The sequence below is a fragment of the Physeter macrocephalus genome, chromosome 13 (genome assembly GCF_002837175.3).
Source record: "Physeter macrocephalus isolate SW-GA chromosome 13, ASM283717v5, whole genome shotgun sequence".
NCBI classification, from domain to species: domain Eukaryota; kingdom Metazoa; phylum Chordata; class Mammalia; order Artiodactyla; family Physeteridae; genus Physeter; species Physeter macrocephalus.
In genome coordinates, this window is record NC_041226.1 from 976,470 (window position 1) to 995,492 (window position 19,023).

A 19,023-nucleotide genomic window follows, 5' to 3' on the forward strand; every position below is an offset into this window, starting at 1 on the left:
ATAGAATTTTCATGCAGGAGTAAAGAGTTTCAACATTTTATTTTCTACTATAGGATGTTCAGAAGAATTGAATATGGTAAGTGAGCCAAACTGCAAGGGCGGGACAGATGGCAGAAAAGTCTATGAAAAACACAGCCACAGACTCTAGAAAACGTTCCTATGACTCAGTTAAAACAACTCTTGAGCTAGTGCTCAATATGTTCTAGGCTCTGGAGACAAGAATCGCTTTATTTCTGTGCCCATCCTGGCTGGTGTTTGGAGATCAAACACCGAGGGGCGCCGAGAGGAAGGCACAGCTCTGTCCTCACCTGTGTGACAACAAGGACCACAGAACAGCGGCCACAAAAGGATGTTCCTTGGGACTTTCCTAGGGTGGTCCAGTGGGTAAAACTCTGTGCTCCCAACGCAGGGGGCCCGGGTTCGATCCCCGGTCAGGGAACTAGATCCCACGTGCCGCAACTAAGACCCGACGCAGCCTAAATAAATAAATTTTTTTTTTTAAAAAAGGGACTTCCCTGGTGGCGCAGTGGTTGAGAGTCCGCCTGCCGATGCAGGGGACACGGGTTCGTGCCCCGGTCCGGGAGGATCCCACATGCCGCTACCACAAAAAAAAAAAAAAAAAAAGGATTCTCCTTGAGCGCAACAATGGCACACCAGTCAATTCAACCCAATCGGGAAGACACACTGTTTATGCTTCTTGACAAAAGGATGAAGTTGGCTCTCCTTAAGCCTCGTGCCTAAGACATGGTCAGGGACACTTCATCTTGGGGTCCTGAACCTCTCAGGACCACAGCCAACACCCAGTGTAGCCGTCGACGTGAGCCGACAGTCATTTCAGCCTGCGGGCTGATGCTTCTCTTACTGAAAGAAGCAGTGATCATTCTTTCCTGGCTGAAAAGATTGTGACACTCAGAACTCATCTTCCTGACCAAAATATTCACAGAAGTAAGGTTTGGATTCGAGCCTCTTAACTTGGTCTCCGGTGCAGGAATGGCACATTTGAAAATCCCATGATTTAAGAAAGGGGAGCAGGTGGCCTTACATTAGTCACAAAACCTAAAACGAAGTGGTGCCCCACCTAGGAGGGTGACCAGACAGCACTCCGGCCCAGCTCTCCTGGAGGCTTTTGCCAGCAACAATCTGAACAGAGGCACAAGATATCCTGAAATCCCACTTTCCTGTCACAAGTACAACCAGTTCTGCATATTAAAGTGAACTCGACTTACACATATGTGGGTTATAAAAACAAAGCCACTGTATGAGGAAAGATTTGTGTGTACTCAAGTCTTAAGACACACAAGAATTCAGTACACTTGCTTGTTCTGTAACAAGGATACTAATAGTAATTGTTTCGGTTTGGTGTTTTTTCTTTTGTTTGGTTTGGTTTGGTTGAAAAATCTTACAGGCCAATCTAATTGGCCACCAGTAATATTTTAGAGTATTAGATCTTAATTAAGCAAAGTAGTAGGAAAATAGGAAAGCCTTTAATCTGGCCTAAAAAGAAAAGGAAAAAGAAAACCCTGCTTATAATTTCCCCACGTTCTCCCTGATGCCTGAAAGGACTTTAAAAGTGGCCAAGATCTTTAATGATACACCTAAAAAATAAGGCCTATTAATACAAATACCCCAAGAAGTAGGACAAAGAACTTTTCAATTAGGAATCATAAGAGTTTTCTCTTGGTTACAGCTGTGTTGGAACTAGGTCTACAAAATAAAAGATGAAACAATAACAGAACTGAAAAGTGTAGAGGTCAGTAAACTACAGTCCAGTTCCCATAAGGCCTGAGACAGAATGATGATTTTTACATTTTTAAATGGTTGAAAAAGAAAACCAAACGATACTTTGTGACGTGTGACAATTTTATGGACTCCAAAGCTAGTGCTAACACACTAAGTTTGCTGGGACGCAGGCCTGCCCCTCGTTTGCTCACGGACTGGCAGCTTCAGCCCCACGAGGAGGAACCGAAAGGCCTACAGCTCTGCCGTCTGGCCTTTCCGAGCTGGTCTGCAGCCCGCACCGGGCTGGCTCAGGGTCGCCTCTCCAGGCTGGGCTTCTCTCCAACCCTGGGCCTGCTGCGGAGCTAAACTCTCAGCTCCAAACTGCCTCCACCAACACGCTTGCCAGAAAACCAAGTAAAAGCCCAGCATGTGAGGCCCCGCACGGCTGTCACTACCGTCCCCATAGGGACTCCCTGTGCCCCGACTCAGACAAACCACTAATGTGGGAACAAAAGATAAATTTATCAAAGTCGGTGTAATTTTACCCACTGAGGAATGCCATAAATTCCTCAGAGTTCTTTACACTGTATTCCCCTTAATGGTTGTTACACTGACAATAAATTCCTATTGCTCCCTACATCACCTTGATGAAATAAAAGTCATAGTTCAAGGAATTTTACTTACGAATTTATTTACAAATTTAATTTATGAATTTATTTATAAATTTAATTTGTAAATTTTATTTGTAAATTTCAAGGAAAACTTAAACATAAAACTTTTCTCTGCCCAGCTGGGCCTCCTGCCTCCCCTTGAGTGCTTGTGCATCTGAATTAACCAGAGCTCCTTAGGAGAGAACCTTCCTTCTGAATCTTGTCTGGGGTCACGACGACCCACCGTGTTTGTATGGTCTTAGTATGTTCAGATCTGGATTGTGTAAACTGTCAACAGGAAACGGAGCAGGACCCTGTGGGGTACAAGTCCTTTCCATGCCCCTCCCCGTTTCTCCTTTGTAGGAAACAGGCTTCATTCAGCCTCCTTGACTTTCCCAGAGTTCCAAGGGGCAGAGTCAAACAGTTGCTAATCAGGGAAGGGAGGGTATTCGGAGAAAAGGGAGGAGCGGTCAAGAAACAGTAATGCAGCCTTGGGGCAGGGTCCTGGTTCCCCCTCAAGGAATGTACATCACAATACCTTGAGTTCTTCTACGGGAACTAAGGCCCCAACTCAGTGGAGGATGGCAACTTCAGGCTGAGCTCAAGATTCCTGGAGCCCCGCCCTTTACTCACTACCAACCAATCAGAAGAAAGTCTGTACACAGTGGGAGGTGAGGAAGACTCTGACCCCCTCCCCCAGTGATTCTCCCTTTAATTTCATGGTTGAGGAGAATCTTTGGATTATTTTTTTTTTTAACATGACCCCACCTTCTCCCCGGGTTGCTGGCCTCCTGAATAAAGCAACCTTTCCTTTCCAACCATCAGTGGTCTCTCCAGTACTGGCTTTTGAGCAGTGAGTTCAGTAACAAATATACATATTTGACATATAACCCTTCATCCCCAAAACTTACACAACTGTGCTTTGACCTCTAACAGGAGGAACAATCCTCAGACTTTCTGAAAGACTGCTTCCTGGGTTATAATCCTCAGGTCGGCTCAAATAAAATTTTCCACTTCTTTCTTAGATTAACTATCAATTTTTTTTCATCCTCCACTAAATTAAATACTAAGTTCTTTGTGCTGCCTTGTTCCTTTGACGTTTTAAAAACACTCTAGGGCTTCCCTGGTGGTGCAGTGGTTAAGAATCCACCTGCCTATGCAGGGGACATGGGTTCGAGCCCTGGTCTAGGAAGATCCCACATGCCGCGGAGCAACTAAGCCCGTGCGCCACAACTACTGAGCCTGCGCTCTAGAGCCCACGAGCCACAACTACTGAGCCTGCGTGCTTAGAGCCTGTGCTCCGCAACGAGAGAAGCCACAGCAATGAGAAGCCTGCGCACTGCAATGAAGAGTGGCCCCCGCTCACCGCGACTACAGAAAGCCCGCGTGCAGCAACAAAGACCCAACGCGGCCAAAAATAAATAAATAAGTAAATAAATTTATTTTTTTTAAAAAGGGAAATCTATTAAAAAAATACTCTTACCATATGATTCAGCAATTGTACTCCTTGGTATTTACCCTTAGGAGTTGAAAACATGTCCATACAAAAACCTGCGTGGATGTTTGTTTATAGGAGCTTTGTTCATAACTGTCAAAATGTGGGAGCGCCCAAGATGTCCTCTGGTAAGTAAATGGATAAATAAACTGCGGTGTATCCCAACAATGGAGTATTATTCAGTGCTGAAAGGAATGAGTTATGAAAAGACATGGGGAAAACCTACGTGCATATTATTAAATGAAAGAAGTCCATGTGAACAGGCTACAGACTGTGTGAGTCCAAACTGATACAGTATAAAGCTCAGTGGTTGACAAGGGCTTAGGAGGAGGGAGCACAGGTGAAATGGAGCAGGACCCTGCGGGGCCCTCCTGCGTACAAAAGCCTTTTTGTGTCCCCTTTTCTTGTTGGCAGGAAAAAGGGTTCAGCCTCCATGACCTTCCCTGAGTTCCAAAGGGCAGATTCAAACAGTTGCTGATCGGGAGAAGGGAGGGGATGCGGAGACCGGGGAGGAGCAGCCAAGAAATAGCGCAGCCTTAGGGCGGGGTCCCTCCTCCTCCTCAAGGAATACACATCGCAATACCTGTCCGAGCTCTTCTGCAGAACCCAGGTGGAGGATGGTAACTTCAGGCTGAGCACAAGATTCCTGGAGCTCCGCCCTCTTAACTCCCCACCAACCAATCAGAAGGAAGTCACACACCCTGAAGCGCTCACCCCAAATTTTGCCTACTGAAGACTTTTCCCTAAAATCCACTGGGGAGTTGGGGTCTTTTGAGCACAAGCCACCTGTTCTCCTTGCTTGGCCCTGCAGTAGACCTTTCTCTGCTCCATACTCTGACATTTTGGTTTGTTGGGCCTCACTGTGTATCAGGCACATGAAGTTTCATTTGATAACACAGGGAATTTTTAGGGCAGTAACTTTTCCTTATGATACTATAATGGTGGATACATGTCCATATGTCTGAACCCACAGAATGTACAGTAAGTCCCTTACATACAAACGAGTTCCATTCCAAGAGCACGTTCATAAGTCCAATTTGTTCATAAGTCCAACAAGGTTAGCCTAGGTACCCAACTAACACAATCAGCTATATATACCGCTGCTTTTACGCTTGCTTCCGGACATCCTGGGCTTGAAATAAAGATACTGTGCTACTGTACTCTAGACAGTACTGTACAGTAAGGTACACAAAAACACAGTGGTTGTCCACTCGTAGAGGATGCACACACGTGACGGTGTACGCCAGACAGGAGAACTAACTTACGTGATTGGACATGCAAACACACGTTTGCAACTTGAAGGCTCGTATGTAGGGGACACTGTACAACACTAAGAGTGAACTGTGATATTAACTATGGTCTTTGGATGATGATGATGTGTCATTGTAGTTGTAACAAATGTACCATCCGGTGAGGGATGTTGACAATGGGGGCGCTGTGCATGTGTTTAGGGCTTGGGGGAACACTGGAAAGCTCTATGGCTCTCCTCAGTTTTGCTGTGAACCTAAAACTGCTCTAAAGGAATTAGATCCCACATGCATGCCACAACTAAGAGTTTGCATGCCACAACTAAGGAGCTGGCGAGCTGCAACTAAGGACCCCTGGAGCTGCAACTAAGGAGCCCATGTTCTGCAACTAAGGAGCCAGTGAGCTGCAACTAAGGAGCCAGTGAGCTGCAACTAAGGAGCCCGCCTGCCACAACTAAGACCTGGTGCAACCAAATAAATAAATAAATATTTTTAAAATAAATAAATAAAATAAAAAGAGAAAACGTAGGAAATAAAAAGGAGCTGTTTCCTTTAAAAAAGATTTATCAACTAAAAAAAATAAAAGAACTGAAACCAGCACAAGGCAGGGTTGCCCTAAGGGTACATGCACGAGGGGCCTGTGTCTGAGACTAGGGCCAAACTCATTGGAGCTCAGAGATCACCAAACACACAAGGCAACGAAGGGGAGCAGGTTTTTTCACCCCAAAATATGCCACCTTGGCACAAGGATTGTTTTGAGATAAAAGCAATCAAAACCCAGCAGATTCAGGAAAGTCTCTTTCCTTCCCCCTCAACTGCCTAAATTTACATTCGAAAGGGGGCCTGGGTCAGAAGAGACAGTTGTTTTTTTTGTTTGTTTTTCTGTTTGTTTTTTTTTTTAAAGGCCTATGAGAGAAACCTGAGACTCTCCAGTTTTTTGTTTTTTTGTTTTTTAAATTTTATTTATTTATTTATGGCTGTGTTGGGTCTTCGTTTCTGTGCGAGGGCTTTCTCTGGTTGCATTGAGTGGGGGCCACTCTTCATCACGGTGCGCCGGCCTCTCACTATCGCAGCCTCTCTTGTTGCGGAGCACAGGCTCCAGATGCGCAGACTCACGGGCCCAGCTGCTCCGCGGCATGTGGGGAATCTTCCCAGACCAGGGCTCGAACCCGTGTCCCCTGCATTGGCAGGCAGATTCTCAACCACTGCGCCACCAGGGAAGCCCGGAAGAGACAGTTTTACCTGAGAAACACCTGCACAACAGGGCAGCCTTTGCTATCCCAAGGTCTCCTCTCCTTCCTGGGAGAGGCCTTCCCTCCTCTGTATCCTGACGTCCCGCCCAGGCAAGATTTATAGAAGCCTCAGCTGCCCGGCTAAGCCTTGTGAGTCCTAATGGCTTTAGGGGGCTCCCCTATGTACGTAATTACATCTGTTTTTCTCCTGTTAATCTGCCTTATATCAATTTAATTATCAGACCAGCCAAAGAACCTAGAAGGGAAGAAGGGGACATTTTCCCACCCCTACCGTGATAAACCACCGCAAACTTTATTTTTCTTCTTAGCACACCTACTACTACTGTGATATTGTGACTTACAAGAAGAAAGATGTAGTTGGTCTTCACAGAGCTGGCACAGAACTCCTAAAAACTCTTGGAATTTCCTGTGAAGAGAGCAACAAAGGTGTCTTTTGTTATGTTAACGAGGTGACTTTTGCAAGCACCTCAGGATAGGGGCTGGTTGCCGGTGGCACCGCCCCAGTAATTACAGTCTTGCCCCTGACCTGGGAGCGGAGAGTGAGTTCTGTCACCAGCGGGCAATGATTTAATGGATTTAATCAACAGTGCCTAAATGATGAAGCCTCCATAAAACTCAAAGAAGGGGTCCAGAGAGCCTCCAGGGTGAACAGGTGGAGATTCGGGGGAGGGCACCCAGAGGGCAGGAAAACTCCACGCCCCTCCATGTGTCCCCATCTGGCTGTTGATTTGTAGCCCTAACACCGTTGGTAATAAACCAGAAATCTAGTGAGTAGCTAGTCTCCCGGGCCTGTGAGCCGCTCTAGCCAGTTAAGCAAACCCAAGGAAGGGGCTGTGGGAACCTCTGATCCACAGGACGGGAGCACAGGTGACAACTGGGCTTAACTGGCATCTGGATCGAGGGGCTCACGGGACCGAGTCCCTCACCTGCGGAGCCTGATGGCATCTCAGAACTGAGCTGAGTCGTAGGACGCGCAACTGGGGTGGGAGAACTGCTTGGTCTGGGAAAACCCACACGTCAGGAGTGGAAACCAGAATCTCAACTATTAAACATGTGGGCCGAGCAATTCTTGTGTAAAGGGCCACATAGGGATATTTCAGGCTTTGTGGCCGCATGAGGTCTCTGTTACATACTCTTCTTCTTTTTTATTTTATAATCCTTAAAAGCGTAAAAGCCAATCCTAGCTCACAGGATACACCAAACACACCGCAGCCCGGATTTGGCCGGTCGCCTGGTTTGCCAGAGCTGATGCTGAGACACCAAGCACGCCAGTGACTCCTTCTGGACTGTCCGCCCCCCTCCGCTCCCCTCCCCTCGAGGTTCGGGGTCTTAGTCTGTTGTGTTTACCACTTAATCTCCAGCCTGCGTGCCCAGCACACAGGATGTGCTCAGTCAGGGTTTTTGAATGAATGAAAGTGGGAATACGTCAGGAAAGCCATGTTTTTACCTCAAACTCCCCAATTATTTCTGCAGTGGAGGCACGGGGGATCCCCCAGATCTCCCCGAATTCCCTTTGCCAGCCCATCCCCCCAGCTTGTGAATTCTTCGCTGCCCCCTCCCTCAGGGCACCACCCTGGACCCAGAAGCCTGGGAGTCACACCCAGGCAGGAGTGTGAAAGCAGCTCCCTAGCCTCCAGGGATGAAAACTCTGCAGAGCACTTTATGCTCCAGGACGCCAATGCAAACTCGCTGAGGCTGGATCTCCTCCCCAAATCTTACCTTTGTCTTCCTTACCCCGACCCCAGTCCCTCACTGGTTTCTCCCAGAAGCACTTTCTTAATAAATCACTGGCCCAGGAATCTTTGTCTCAGGTTCTGGTTCTGAGGAACCTGATCTAAGACAACCCCAGGTATTGGAATTATCAGATATATAATATAAAGCAATCATGTATTAAACGCTCGAAGGTTTGAAAAATGGAACCACAAACAATCGCAAACAATGCGAAACTACTAAAAATGAGCAGGTATATTTGGAAAAGAAGCAAATAGAACTTTTAAAATGGAAATTTAATTACTGAAATAAACTCAGTGGATGGTTTAAATAACGGATTAGACATAGCTAAAACTAGAATTAGTAAACTGGAAGGAAGATCTAAAGAATGTACCCAGAATGTCCTGCAAAGAGAGAGGGGGATGGAAAGTTGAAAGAGACTTTAAAAGATCTGAAGGCTAGAATGAGTTGGCTCGATATACATATAATCAGAATCCCAGAAGGAAAACAGACCCAGCAATCTCACACTTAGGTATGTACCCTGTGGACACTCTTGCACTTAAGCACCGGGAGACATACGAAAGGATAATAATGCAGCATTGTTTACATTAGCCCCCAACTAGAAACAGCTATGACGTTCATCAGGATAAAATATAAATAAATAACAGCAAAGTCACACAGTGGAATATTATATAGCAATGGACATAGATGTACTACAGCTATAAGCAATGACATGGGTGAATCTCACAAAAATATTTTTATAAAGCACAAAAACAAGCAAAACTTAACCATATGTTGTTTAGGGAAACAAATATATGATACGACTTTTTTTTAGGCAAGGTAATGGTAGATACAAAATGAAGGAAGATGGGGCTCAGATTTAAAAGGTGGACACAGGGTATTGATAATACTACCCTAGACCTCAAGTTCATGAACGTTTGTTTTATTCCAGTCTTCATAAACTAGTATAAGTGACCTGTTCTTTTGTATATATTTAACATGGAAAGTAATGCTTGCAGAATCTCTATAAAACAAACAGTATAGAGAAATGCTGAAGATGCCTGTCCTTGGCCTTGTCAGATAAACCACGGCTGGACTCTGTGTCCCACTATGTCTTTGAGTGGGTTCCTGACCATTCACAGACCTAAGTTTTCGCATAAAATATGGCAGTAACTTCCCAGTGAAGAAACATTCACACGTCTAACCTCCTGTCCTAGTCCCAGAGCCTGTAAAGGTGAACCCACTGGGGCTGGCTGGGGGATAAGAGGAAAACTTGTTCCAGATGGAACTGTCTGAGGGATCATAAGAATTTCTAAACAAGGCAAAGGAGGGAATAAATTACTGGTTGAAAAATCAGTTGTTTTTTTTTTTTTTTTTTTTTAGGTCTGAAGAAAGAACAAAGCACACATAATGGAATCCAACTCTTGGAGGATATCAAAAATGGAATTTTCTTATACAACCCACCTGTTCAAATTAGCATACAATCATTTCAGCCTTTCGAAATAAAAGTTTTGCTTTTTTTTTTTTTTTTTTTTTTTTTTAAGAAAAAAGGGCTTCCCTGGTGGCACAGTGGTTAAGAATCCACCTGCCAATACAGGGGACACGGGTTCGAGCCCCGGCCCGGGAAGATCCCACGTGCCGCGGAGCAGCTAAGCCCGTGCGCCACAACAACTGAGCCTGTGCTCTAGAGGCCGAGAGCCACAACTACTGAAGCCCGTGTGCCTAGAGCCCGTGCTCTGCAACAACAGAAGCCACGACAATGAGAAGACCACGCACCGCACCGAAGAGGAGCCCCTGCTTGCCGCAACTAGAGAAAGTTGCGCGCAGCCACGAAGAACCAAAGCAACCAAAAACAAATAAATAAATTTATTTTAAAAAATATATATATATGGCGGTAACATCCACCCCATGGGGTTCACTATGAGGATTAATGCAGTAAGATTACTAGGCTATAAGCACCCTGGTGGGAAGGACTAGCTCTGTCTTGTTCATCTATGTGTCCCTGGCTAATAGCACGTGCCTGGAACACAGAGGTCCGTATGCCAATTCCCCTTCCTTGCATACAGTACAGAACAACAACGCACTAGGGGGTGTTTAGTTTTATAGTGGTTGTTTCCTTTTTTGGTTTTTGTTTCTTTTGTTTGCTTATGTTTTTCAGACTGATGTTTCATCTTGTCACTGGCCACATGTTACTCTATGTAAGAAGCGACTTGACGTCTCTGGGTTTTGGGTTCTCACCTGTAACACAGCAAAGTTGGGCTAAGGGATATAATTTCTTGATGCCTATAGCCTGACATCATACCCTATATATTAGTCTTTTCAAAGAGTCAACGATAAAGCATCTTCTGTTACACAAAAATGCACGTTCAAGGTAACATCGTGGCTATGCCCCAAAGGAGGAGAGTAGCTACCGAATAAACCAGGCCCCAGAGGGAACCGTGATTAGTGATGGTATCTTGGGGGAGGGCGGGGCATGAATTAGTTTTGGTTCTTCTGTCTTTGGACTCCCGGTCTTGGCCTTTTCCCTTTTGGTTCCTATTCGTCCTCTTCCTGGGATCGCCCCTAACACTCCACCCTCTGCCGGCTTAGCGCTCGGCATTTGCTAAGTCCGCCTACTCTCATGCCTTAAACAATACTGATCACAGTTAATTCTGGTCCTGCCATGTCAGAGCAACAGGTCAGAACAAACCTCGGGACCTCTGTTACCGAGGCGTGGGGTCCACGCAGCTCCAGGGCGTGTGACACAGGAGAGCAGCTCCCTGACTCACTCGGGCTGGAAGCTGAGGGTCTACGCTCAGTTCCTGCACTCCCCTCACACGTCTTCACCGCCCTAAGTCCTGTGTCCTCATAATCTGAGCCCCTGCTTTGGTGTGAATCCCATTCTCCATCAGCCTGGCCTTCACCGCTCCAAGGCTGCGACAGCAGAGGAGAGTGAAATCACAGGACTTACAGCCTTGAGGACACGGGAAACAAGATCACCCGAGGCCATGGGCCGCGGGATTCCTCCGCAGGTGCAGAGGACTCACCTGATGCTGTCCAGGGCATATGTTACCTGCCGTTGCTCCATGTCGTACAGTTTCACCTTGAAGCCTGCGCTGGCGAACAGCATTGCCCAGCTTCGCCCGATGAGGCCACTGCAGGGAAAGAAATTGAGAGGCCACCCGTTAGCTTGAAAATGGAGCGTTTCCATTCCGGCCCAGGAGGAAAGTTTCAAATTACACGGCACCGCATTCCTAAAATCTTTGATATCTGAAAACTACACATTCTGACAGCGGCATCTACTTAAACTGTTGCTTCCGTGCAAGAGCTCCTGAGTCCTCACTCCAGGGCACGTCCAGACCCCGCGGGGAGCGTGGCTGAGACCAAAACCCCAGCAGGGAGGAGGCAGGGAGTCCAGGGGAAAGGCCCCCCTGGGGACCCCCAACTGACCACTGTCAGCCAAGTCACTGAATCTGAAGGAGAGAGACAGCATTTTCCTTCTCCTCCTCCAGTAAATAATTTCTGCTACCACCACCAGCACTTGAGGCAACATAAAAACCGTTCACATCTCGGGACTTCCCTGGCGGTCCAGTGGGTAAGGCTCCGTGCTCCCTGTATAGGGGGCCCGGGTTCGGTTCCTGGTCAGGGAACTAGATCCCACGTGCAGGCCGCAAGAAGTCCGTACGCTGAAGCTTAAGATCCCACATGCTGCCGCTAAGAGCCGGCGCAGCCAAATAAATAAATATATTTTTTAATTTAAGGAAAAGAAATGAATGCATAGCACCCAAACCTTGGTTTCTAATATCATCTCCAACGAAGCAAGCGGGCTCAGCGTCCCTCCCCTGAAGCATCCTCAGTGAATCTGCAGGGATCCACCTGGACCCCCTGACGTCGCCCCGTGGGACTTGGGGGGAAAGGGAGCCATTGCAAAGGGGGTGCTCAGCTGTTGGCCTGCTGTGATCGCTGAAGCCCTCTGTCTCTGACCCCGAGTCTCTGTCTCCCCAGCATTCGGGGAACGGTAGCAAAGCACATCATTAGTTTCCCGGTAGATGGAACAGACAGTCCACAGGCTTCACCGTGGTGACTGTGTGAGCAGCTCTGGGGGAGGGGGCCCAGAGCAGCAGCCCGGGGATGGGCTCCAGGGAGGACTCTCCCCGCTCCGGCCCCCCAGCCTGCCTCCCCCCAACTCAGCGAATCTACAGTTCAGGTTCAGAAACATTCCCAGCCTCAGAGTGGTTGAGAGGAGCATAGCAGGCCTCCTCTTGACCAAAATCCTTCCACGGTCCCAGGCGCTCAGCCCCTAATCCAACCAGGCAGCCTGGAGAGGGGCCACTGTCTGGTTTCAAGGTATCTCCGTGAAGCCACTGGTCCCAAATGCCGAGTGCAAACAACGAAAACCATCTCTACTCAACTTTGGAGCAGGGAGCAGCATTACACAGCAGGCTGTACTCCAGATTCTTCCACACTATGAAATAATGCAGACTTACATGTTATGTAGGGACAAATTTTCTGTTAAACCCTCAGTGCCCTAGACCCGCACTGTCCAATCAGGTGGACCCCGGCCACGTGCAACTGTTTAAATTAACAAGAATTAAATTTGAAAATCAGTCTGTCAACAGTAGAGACCCGTTTCAAAGTACTTGATGGCACATGTGATCGTGGCCACCACCTTGGACAGCAGGGGTGAACAGAACATTCCCATCTCTGCAGAGCTGTTCTAGAGCATAGGAGGAAGAAAGAAACCCTGCAGAGCACAAGCCAGAGTCTGAACGAGATAGTCCTGCATGAAGACATCCTCGTCCTCTACACACACACGCGCACACACACACACACACACTCACTCTCTCGCGCACTCTCTCTCTCTCTCTCTCTCTCTCTCCCCCCAAGTTGTAAGGCCCAGGAAAAGGCCAGTACCACTCATGCTGGTCACCCCAGTTGACCGGCCAACAACTGGCTGGTCTGAAGCGGGATGCACTGCAACTGTAAAAACATACTGGGCTTTGAAGACTGCCCCCCAAAATGATGTAAACTATTTCATTAATAATCTTTATATCAATTATTCATTGAAACAATAACACTTTGGAAATATTACGTTAAATAAAATATATTACAGTTAATTTCACCTGTCTCTTTTTACTTTCTTAATGTAACTACTAGAAAATTTAATTATGCACATGGCTTGCTTGCGTTTGTGGCTTGCATTATTGGTCTGAGGGGCAGTAGCAACTTAAACGATGTCTAGAACTATAACTCAATCATTTATCCTTGTATTTAGTTTGGCACTGGGACACCCAGTTCATCCCCAACTATGCCCCCAGGCTGGGCTCACACAGACGTCAGTCACGTGTCAATCTCCCAGAGGCTGTGGTTCCTCATCCACAAATGCACTGGGAGACAGACCTCATGCTACTGCCTCCAACCTTCCCATCGAAGATGTTTCACGACGCTCTAGGCCGCCATGATGCTCCTGTTTGAATACTGGCTGCCAGGTAAACTAGCTGATCTTCGTAACTTTGTTGATGGCTAAAAAAATCAACATAAGACAAACGTCCGAAAGGAAGTCATATTTTTAATAGATAGACACACAAAAAGTTGTACAGACTCAAAAGTAAAAGATGGACACGCCAAACAAGAGGGAGGAACCTGAATAAAGTACGTGGACAAATTAACTGGAAAACATACTTTACCGCCTTGGTTCAACGATAGCAGGTAAAATGCCGATCCGATGGCGGAGGCTGACCACGCTCAGCGCTGGTGAGGGGACGGGGACGCCCCCTCACCAGCTCCCGGGGCTTCTACTTCCAGAATCTATCTTAGGTTAATATAAGCAATGCACAAAAATAGTTGCTCACGGTAGAATTTGTACTAGCAAAAAAGTAAAAACTAACCTTCTGATATTCAGAATTGGTTAAATAAATCACATACAGAAAAGGCAAATAGAGCACATTTTTTAACCACTGTTGAATACAGAGGTGGGTATGTGGGTATTCTTTTTTCTGTATTTCGACTCTTCTGTGTTTGAGAATTTTCATAATAAAAAGTTGGGGCGAGATGAGTTGTATTCCATACAACGGGCATTAAAGGCAAAGTCAGTTTATTTTTATTGTCGTGGGTTTCAAGGTCTGCATGGCCTATACTCCTCCAGAGGAGGGACCGAGACATAAAGCCCACGCCTGGGGGACCCCTCCCCCAGCCGTCAGTCACCGATGACGTCACGAAGTGGCCACCAGCACCCTGTGCTTGAAGAGGACCGAGCCCCCACCTCCTTAAAGCTGGGCCTAAACTCTGGAAACCGTACGTCAGCATGAGGTACTGGGGCTGAAAGATAATAACGCTGGGGACACCGCGGTGCGCAGGCGCGGGCAGGAGGGCGGACACACGTGAACGGGTGCGGCAGGGAGTCACAGCCAGACCCCGGAGAGAGGTGCAAAATCAGGCTCACAGCCCAGGACGGAAGTGATCCGGCTCCCCACTGTCCCACGGCTTTCTGGGCCCCAGCACCACCTTACTTTGGGCCCAGATACAATTAGCTTCCTGGCCTTAGAGCCAGGGACATCTTGCTAACTTTTCCTGAACCCCTACAAACCCGGGGAATAGAGTGGGTCCTTACCGTTATGACTAATGCCCTACAGCAGGGGTCCCCAACCCCCGGGCCGCTGACCAGTACTGGTCCTCGGCCTCTTAGGAGCCGGGCCACCCAGCAGGACGGGAGCGGCGGGTGAGCGAGGGAAGCTTCATCTGCCGTCCCCCATGGCTCCCGTCACCGCCTGAACCATTCCCCCCGCGCCCCTGGCCCGTGGAAAAACTGTCTTCCACGGAACCGGTCCCTGGTGCCAAAAGGGCTGGGCACCGCGCCTCAGAGCTTCTAAATTCATAGATCTGAATTGGTATTTCAAAGGCTGCTGCAGATGAGCTTATTCTGTTACACGGCAGCAAAGCAGCCAGGGAGAAAAGTGAAGTAACAAAATTGGTTCAATTCTAATTTCACCGTTAATGGCACTTAGCTTTGAATAAGTCCACTCTAGACAGTTTTTTGCAGTACGCGGGCCTCTCCCTGTCGTGGCCTCTCCCGTTGCGGAGCGCAGGCTCCGGACGCGCAGGCCCAGCGGCCACGGCTCACGGGCCCAGCCGCTCCGCGGCACGCGGGATCCTCCCGGACCGGGGCGCGAACCCGCGTCCCCTGCATCGGCAGGCGGACTCTCAGCCACTGCGCCACCAGGGAAGCCCAACTCTAGATACTTTTTAAAGTACTTTTCCATTCTACGGTTACTTATTTACTGGGCAAAAGTTGAAGTAAAACAGTCTTGATCTCAGTTGGCTATGGAATATTTGCTGATGAGAGCTATTAAATATTTCTAGGAAAAGCATGTTTAGCGTTGAGCTGACAACAGGCAGCTGGAACGTCCTAGGGTTTGCTCTGTGCGTCTGTGTGTATGTCTGTGTGTCTTGTGCTTTAATGCACGAGTAGCAGGAAAAAATGTATGCCTCACGAAATTTCTTATAAAGAATGTACGTAGTCACCTCAAAGTAAAATTCTGGAATAAAATAAATGAAAACAAGTTCAGGGGATGCGTAGCCCGACGTAAGACAACAGCCTAGCAAGCCTTCCTACTACACATCTCTGTTACAATAGCTCAAACATCTGTCTACTAGGACCAGGCATGAGGGACATACAACTGGTGATGACACAGTTTCTACCCTAAGGGGAGGGTCCCAGAAGCAGAACTTTTCCTGGAGGACTTGGTCCCTGAGCTCAGTCCTAAAGGAGTGTGCCCAGAAAAAGGGGACAGCAGGAGGGCACATGGGGCCCCAGTGAGACAGGCTGGGACCCGAGACCCGGGACCCTTTGCCGCAGTGCTTGCACCTGCGTACACACCTCTCCTCGAGCTACAGATACAAAGACACTATAGGGACCTAAAAATAACTGCACGCATGAGCAGTGGGGACAAATTATGAGCAAGATACAAAAAGGCCAAAGGCCCAACGCCCTCATCTGAGGTGCTGGGGGCAAAAGCAAGGTCCCGTGCGTGATCGCTGCCCACGGCACCACCAGCGGGGCGGGCAGACCACTTGAGCCGCCCCTCCGGCGGACCCGTGGATCTGCCCACACCCTCGCCCTATGTAAGGAAAAAGGTCACCACCCCCCCACACCCCCTCAGCACGAGTCCCAGGAAAGCCTTGCCTGAGTTTCTCCTCTGGCACCTTAGCAATTTCTGATGATTAAAGAGTCCAAGGACCTCGGCTGGTCACACCAGGAACACACGGCCACGCTGGCCTTCCTAGACGGATCCTACCTTCAAAGCTCAAGGCCTAAAACCTCAGTGAACACAATGCAGTGTACGTCGGAGCTCTGAAGTCACTTTTCGGCTCAGAAACACCGTGGTCTCTAAGGCGAGCTGAGGGCTACCAGATACGAAAGCCTGGCAACACCGCTAGGATGGCTTCGGGAGACCCATCTCTACTGCCATTTTGTAAAGCTGCCGTTTCCAGATTTTCCCCCTTTAATGTTCGCACAGCCCTGGTCCCAAGGGGGTTTTCTATCCTTTCTTAATTCTTCAAAAACACACTCTTACTCTCTCAGGCCCGCTGCTCTGAAGGGGCTCACCCTGCACGCTCTCAGGAAAGCTAAGTGCCCTGAGGAGGAGGGGCCTTTACGAAAAGATCAATGGAAAAGAACTAAATAGGGGTTGTATTCCTAGCGCGCACTTTTAGGAGGGAGTCTGGTTAATTATTAAGAAAAAATGGAAAAACAATGGCCCAATATGTTCCCAAAACTGTGAAATATGTATATTTTGGTCTGTTGAAATCCAAGAATGAAACTCAACCAGGTTTTAGCCAATTAATTCACATTCCGCAGGCCCATCTTTTGAATGGATCCCCCTTGGAATGACCTCTGGGGTTGAGAGAGAGAGAGAGAGAGGGGCAAGGGGTACAAGAGGGGAGATGGGAGAGAGAAAGGGACCAGAGGGGAGAGGAGGGGACAGGGAGGAGGGAGGAAGAAGGGAAGGAAAGCAGGGCTACCGCAGAAGCAGAGATGGCTGCTTTCGGAGGTGCTCAAGGTGTGGGGGAGGGACTTCCCTGGTGGCGCAGCGGTTAGGAATCCGCCTGCCAATGCAGGGGACACGGGTTCGAGCCCTGGCCCGGGATGATCCCACATGCCACGGAGCGATGAAGCTCGTGCGCCACAACTACTGGGCCCGCGCTCTAGAGCCCGTGAGCCACAACTACTGAGCCCGTGTACCTAGAGCCCGAGCTCCGCAGCAAGAGAAGCCACCGCAGTGAAAAGCCGGCGCACCACAACGAAGAGTAGCCCCCGCTCGCCGCAACTGGAGAAAGCCTGCGCGCAGCAACAAAGACCCAACGCAGCCGAGAAAAAAAACAAAGTGCGGGGGAGACTGGACCGTCTCCTAATTCGTGTGGTGAATGAAGTTCGCCAGCCCTTGTCTAATTCTTTTGTCAGCCTCCCTCAAGGAATCAGAAGTAAACTGACTCCCCTTCGTAGCTCCTTCCCGCAAGAACCAGAGCCGGAGAAGGGCGCAGTTGACCCCGGAAACGACAGGGTCTGGACACCGCGGGGCCACTTACACGCAGGCTTTCTTACACGGTAAATCCTACGGGAAGCAGGATCTGGGGCTGGGTACAGCTGAGGAGGAGCCGACTGTCAATTAAACTGACTTTTCTGGTGGGAATGGACGGTGGGCGCCGCTGACCCGCGAGTGGTCCAAGGGTCACCTGTACAGTCAACTCCAGACCCCACTCAACATTGTCGGGTGCCGGCAGGACACCGGTCCCAGGCCGTGGTTGATACACACTTGACCCTGGACAGAAGGTGCAAGGCAAGCATTGTCACCACGCCCGGGACAAAGTACACTTTTTTCTATATTTTATATCCCTTCAGGAGGCGGCCACACGCCCACGTGCCTGGAAAGGACAGAGGCACAGGTAACTCCACTTCTCCATGTAAAGGAAGCTGACACAAAGCGTGCTGTCTCCATCCTCAGGGGCCTCTAAGGAGACACCCGGACAGGGACTTGTTCTCAGGACGGGGCTGTGACGGGGGTCAGGCAGGCCAGCACCTCGGCGGCGTCACCGGACACTGAGCCACCCAGGAGGTGCGCCTAACGACCAACTGCAACTACCGACAAGTGGGTAGACTGCCATGCTGGCTTACCAACGGAAAGGTGCACATAGACGCCTGTGTTAAAAAAATGAAAACAGCAGTTGTTTTACAAGAGGGATGGAGCACAAACCAGAAGACCGCGCATGGAACTTAAGCTGCTACCCTGACACACAGCTCCCGGCGAACCCGGGTGCCCTCGGGGTAGGAGGCGCGGATTCGGATCGCGCGGACCGCGCCCCCCGCCCCCAAGCGGGCTCGCCGGGTGACAGCCTCGGGCCGGAGCGCGCGAGACCCCCCCGCCGCGCCGGCCCCTCCGCGCGCCCGTCGCTGGGGCCGGAACGCGAGGGAACACCCCTGTGCGGACCCGCGGCCCGACAGCTCTGCGTCCACTCGCAGCGCCAAGCGCCACTGTCCCCGCTGGGGCCGCATCACCGAACTCCGCCCGCAGCCGGGCCGCGGCGGGAGCGAAACGGAGCCGCGCCCCGCAGTGCGGCCCCGCCCGCGCCCGGGCCGGCCGGGTCCCGGGAAGGCGCCGGGGCCACCGCAGCCGCGCCGCCAGCCCCCCGGGCGACAGCGCCCGCGCCCCGCAGCCACCCTCCCGGCCGTGCGGGCTCGAGCCCTACCTGCCGACCACTGCCACCCCGCCGGGCGCCGAGGACGCTGGCGACGCCATGGCCCGCGCGGTGCCCAAGCCCACAGCTGCAGCGCGCGCCACCCGGGCACTGGCTCCGCCCGCCCCAGAGCCGCGACAGGGCCCGGGAGCCTGGCCCGTGGGTGGGGCGCGGGCGGAGCCTCCCCCTCTCCACGCCCCGCGGGCGCGCAGGGCTCGGGGCCCGGCAGGCGGGGCGCT

General features: G+C 49.9%; 1 protein-coding gene and 1 non-coding gene across 2 annotated transcripts in view; one reads left to right on the forward strand and one right to left on the reverse strand.

The window, feature by feature from the left end:
* Positions 1 to 18,914, reverse strand: part of CRYL1 (crystallin lambda 1) — an 87,199-nt gene extending 68,285 nt beyond the window's left edge. The window contains exons 1-2 of the mRNA XM_024125837.2: positions 18,797 to 18,914; positions 11,101 to 11,208 (exon numbers count right to left, since the gene is read on the reverse strand). Coding sequence (XP_023981605.1) covers positions 11,101 to 11,208; positions 18,797 to 18,846 — 158 coding nt within the window. The 5' untranslated portion in view covers positions 18,847 to 18,914. The remainder of the gene's footprint in view (positions 1 to 11,100; positions 11,209 to 18,796) is intronic.
* On the forward strand, positions 9,250 to 9,375 carry LOC112065441 (small nucleolar RNA SNORD22). Its single transcript, XR_002892041.1, has one exon. It is a non-coding gene; the product is annotated as a small nucleolar RNA SNORD22 (small nucleolar RNA).
* Positions 18,915 to 19,023: the final 109 nt, after the last annotated feature.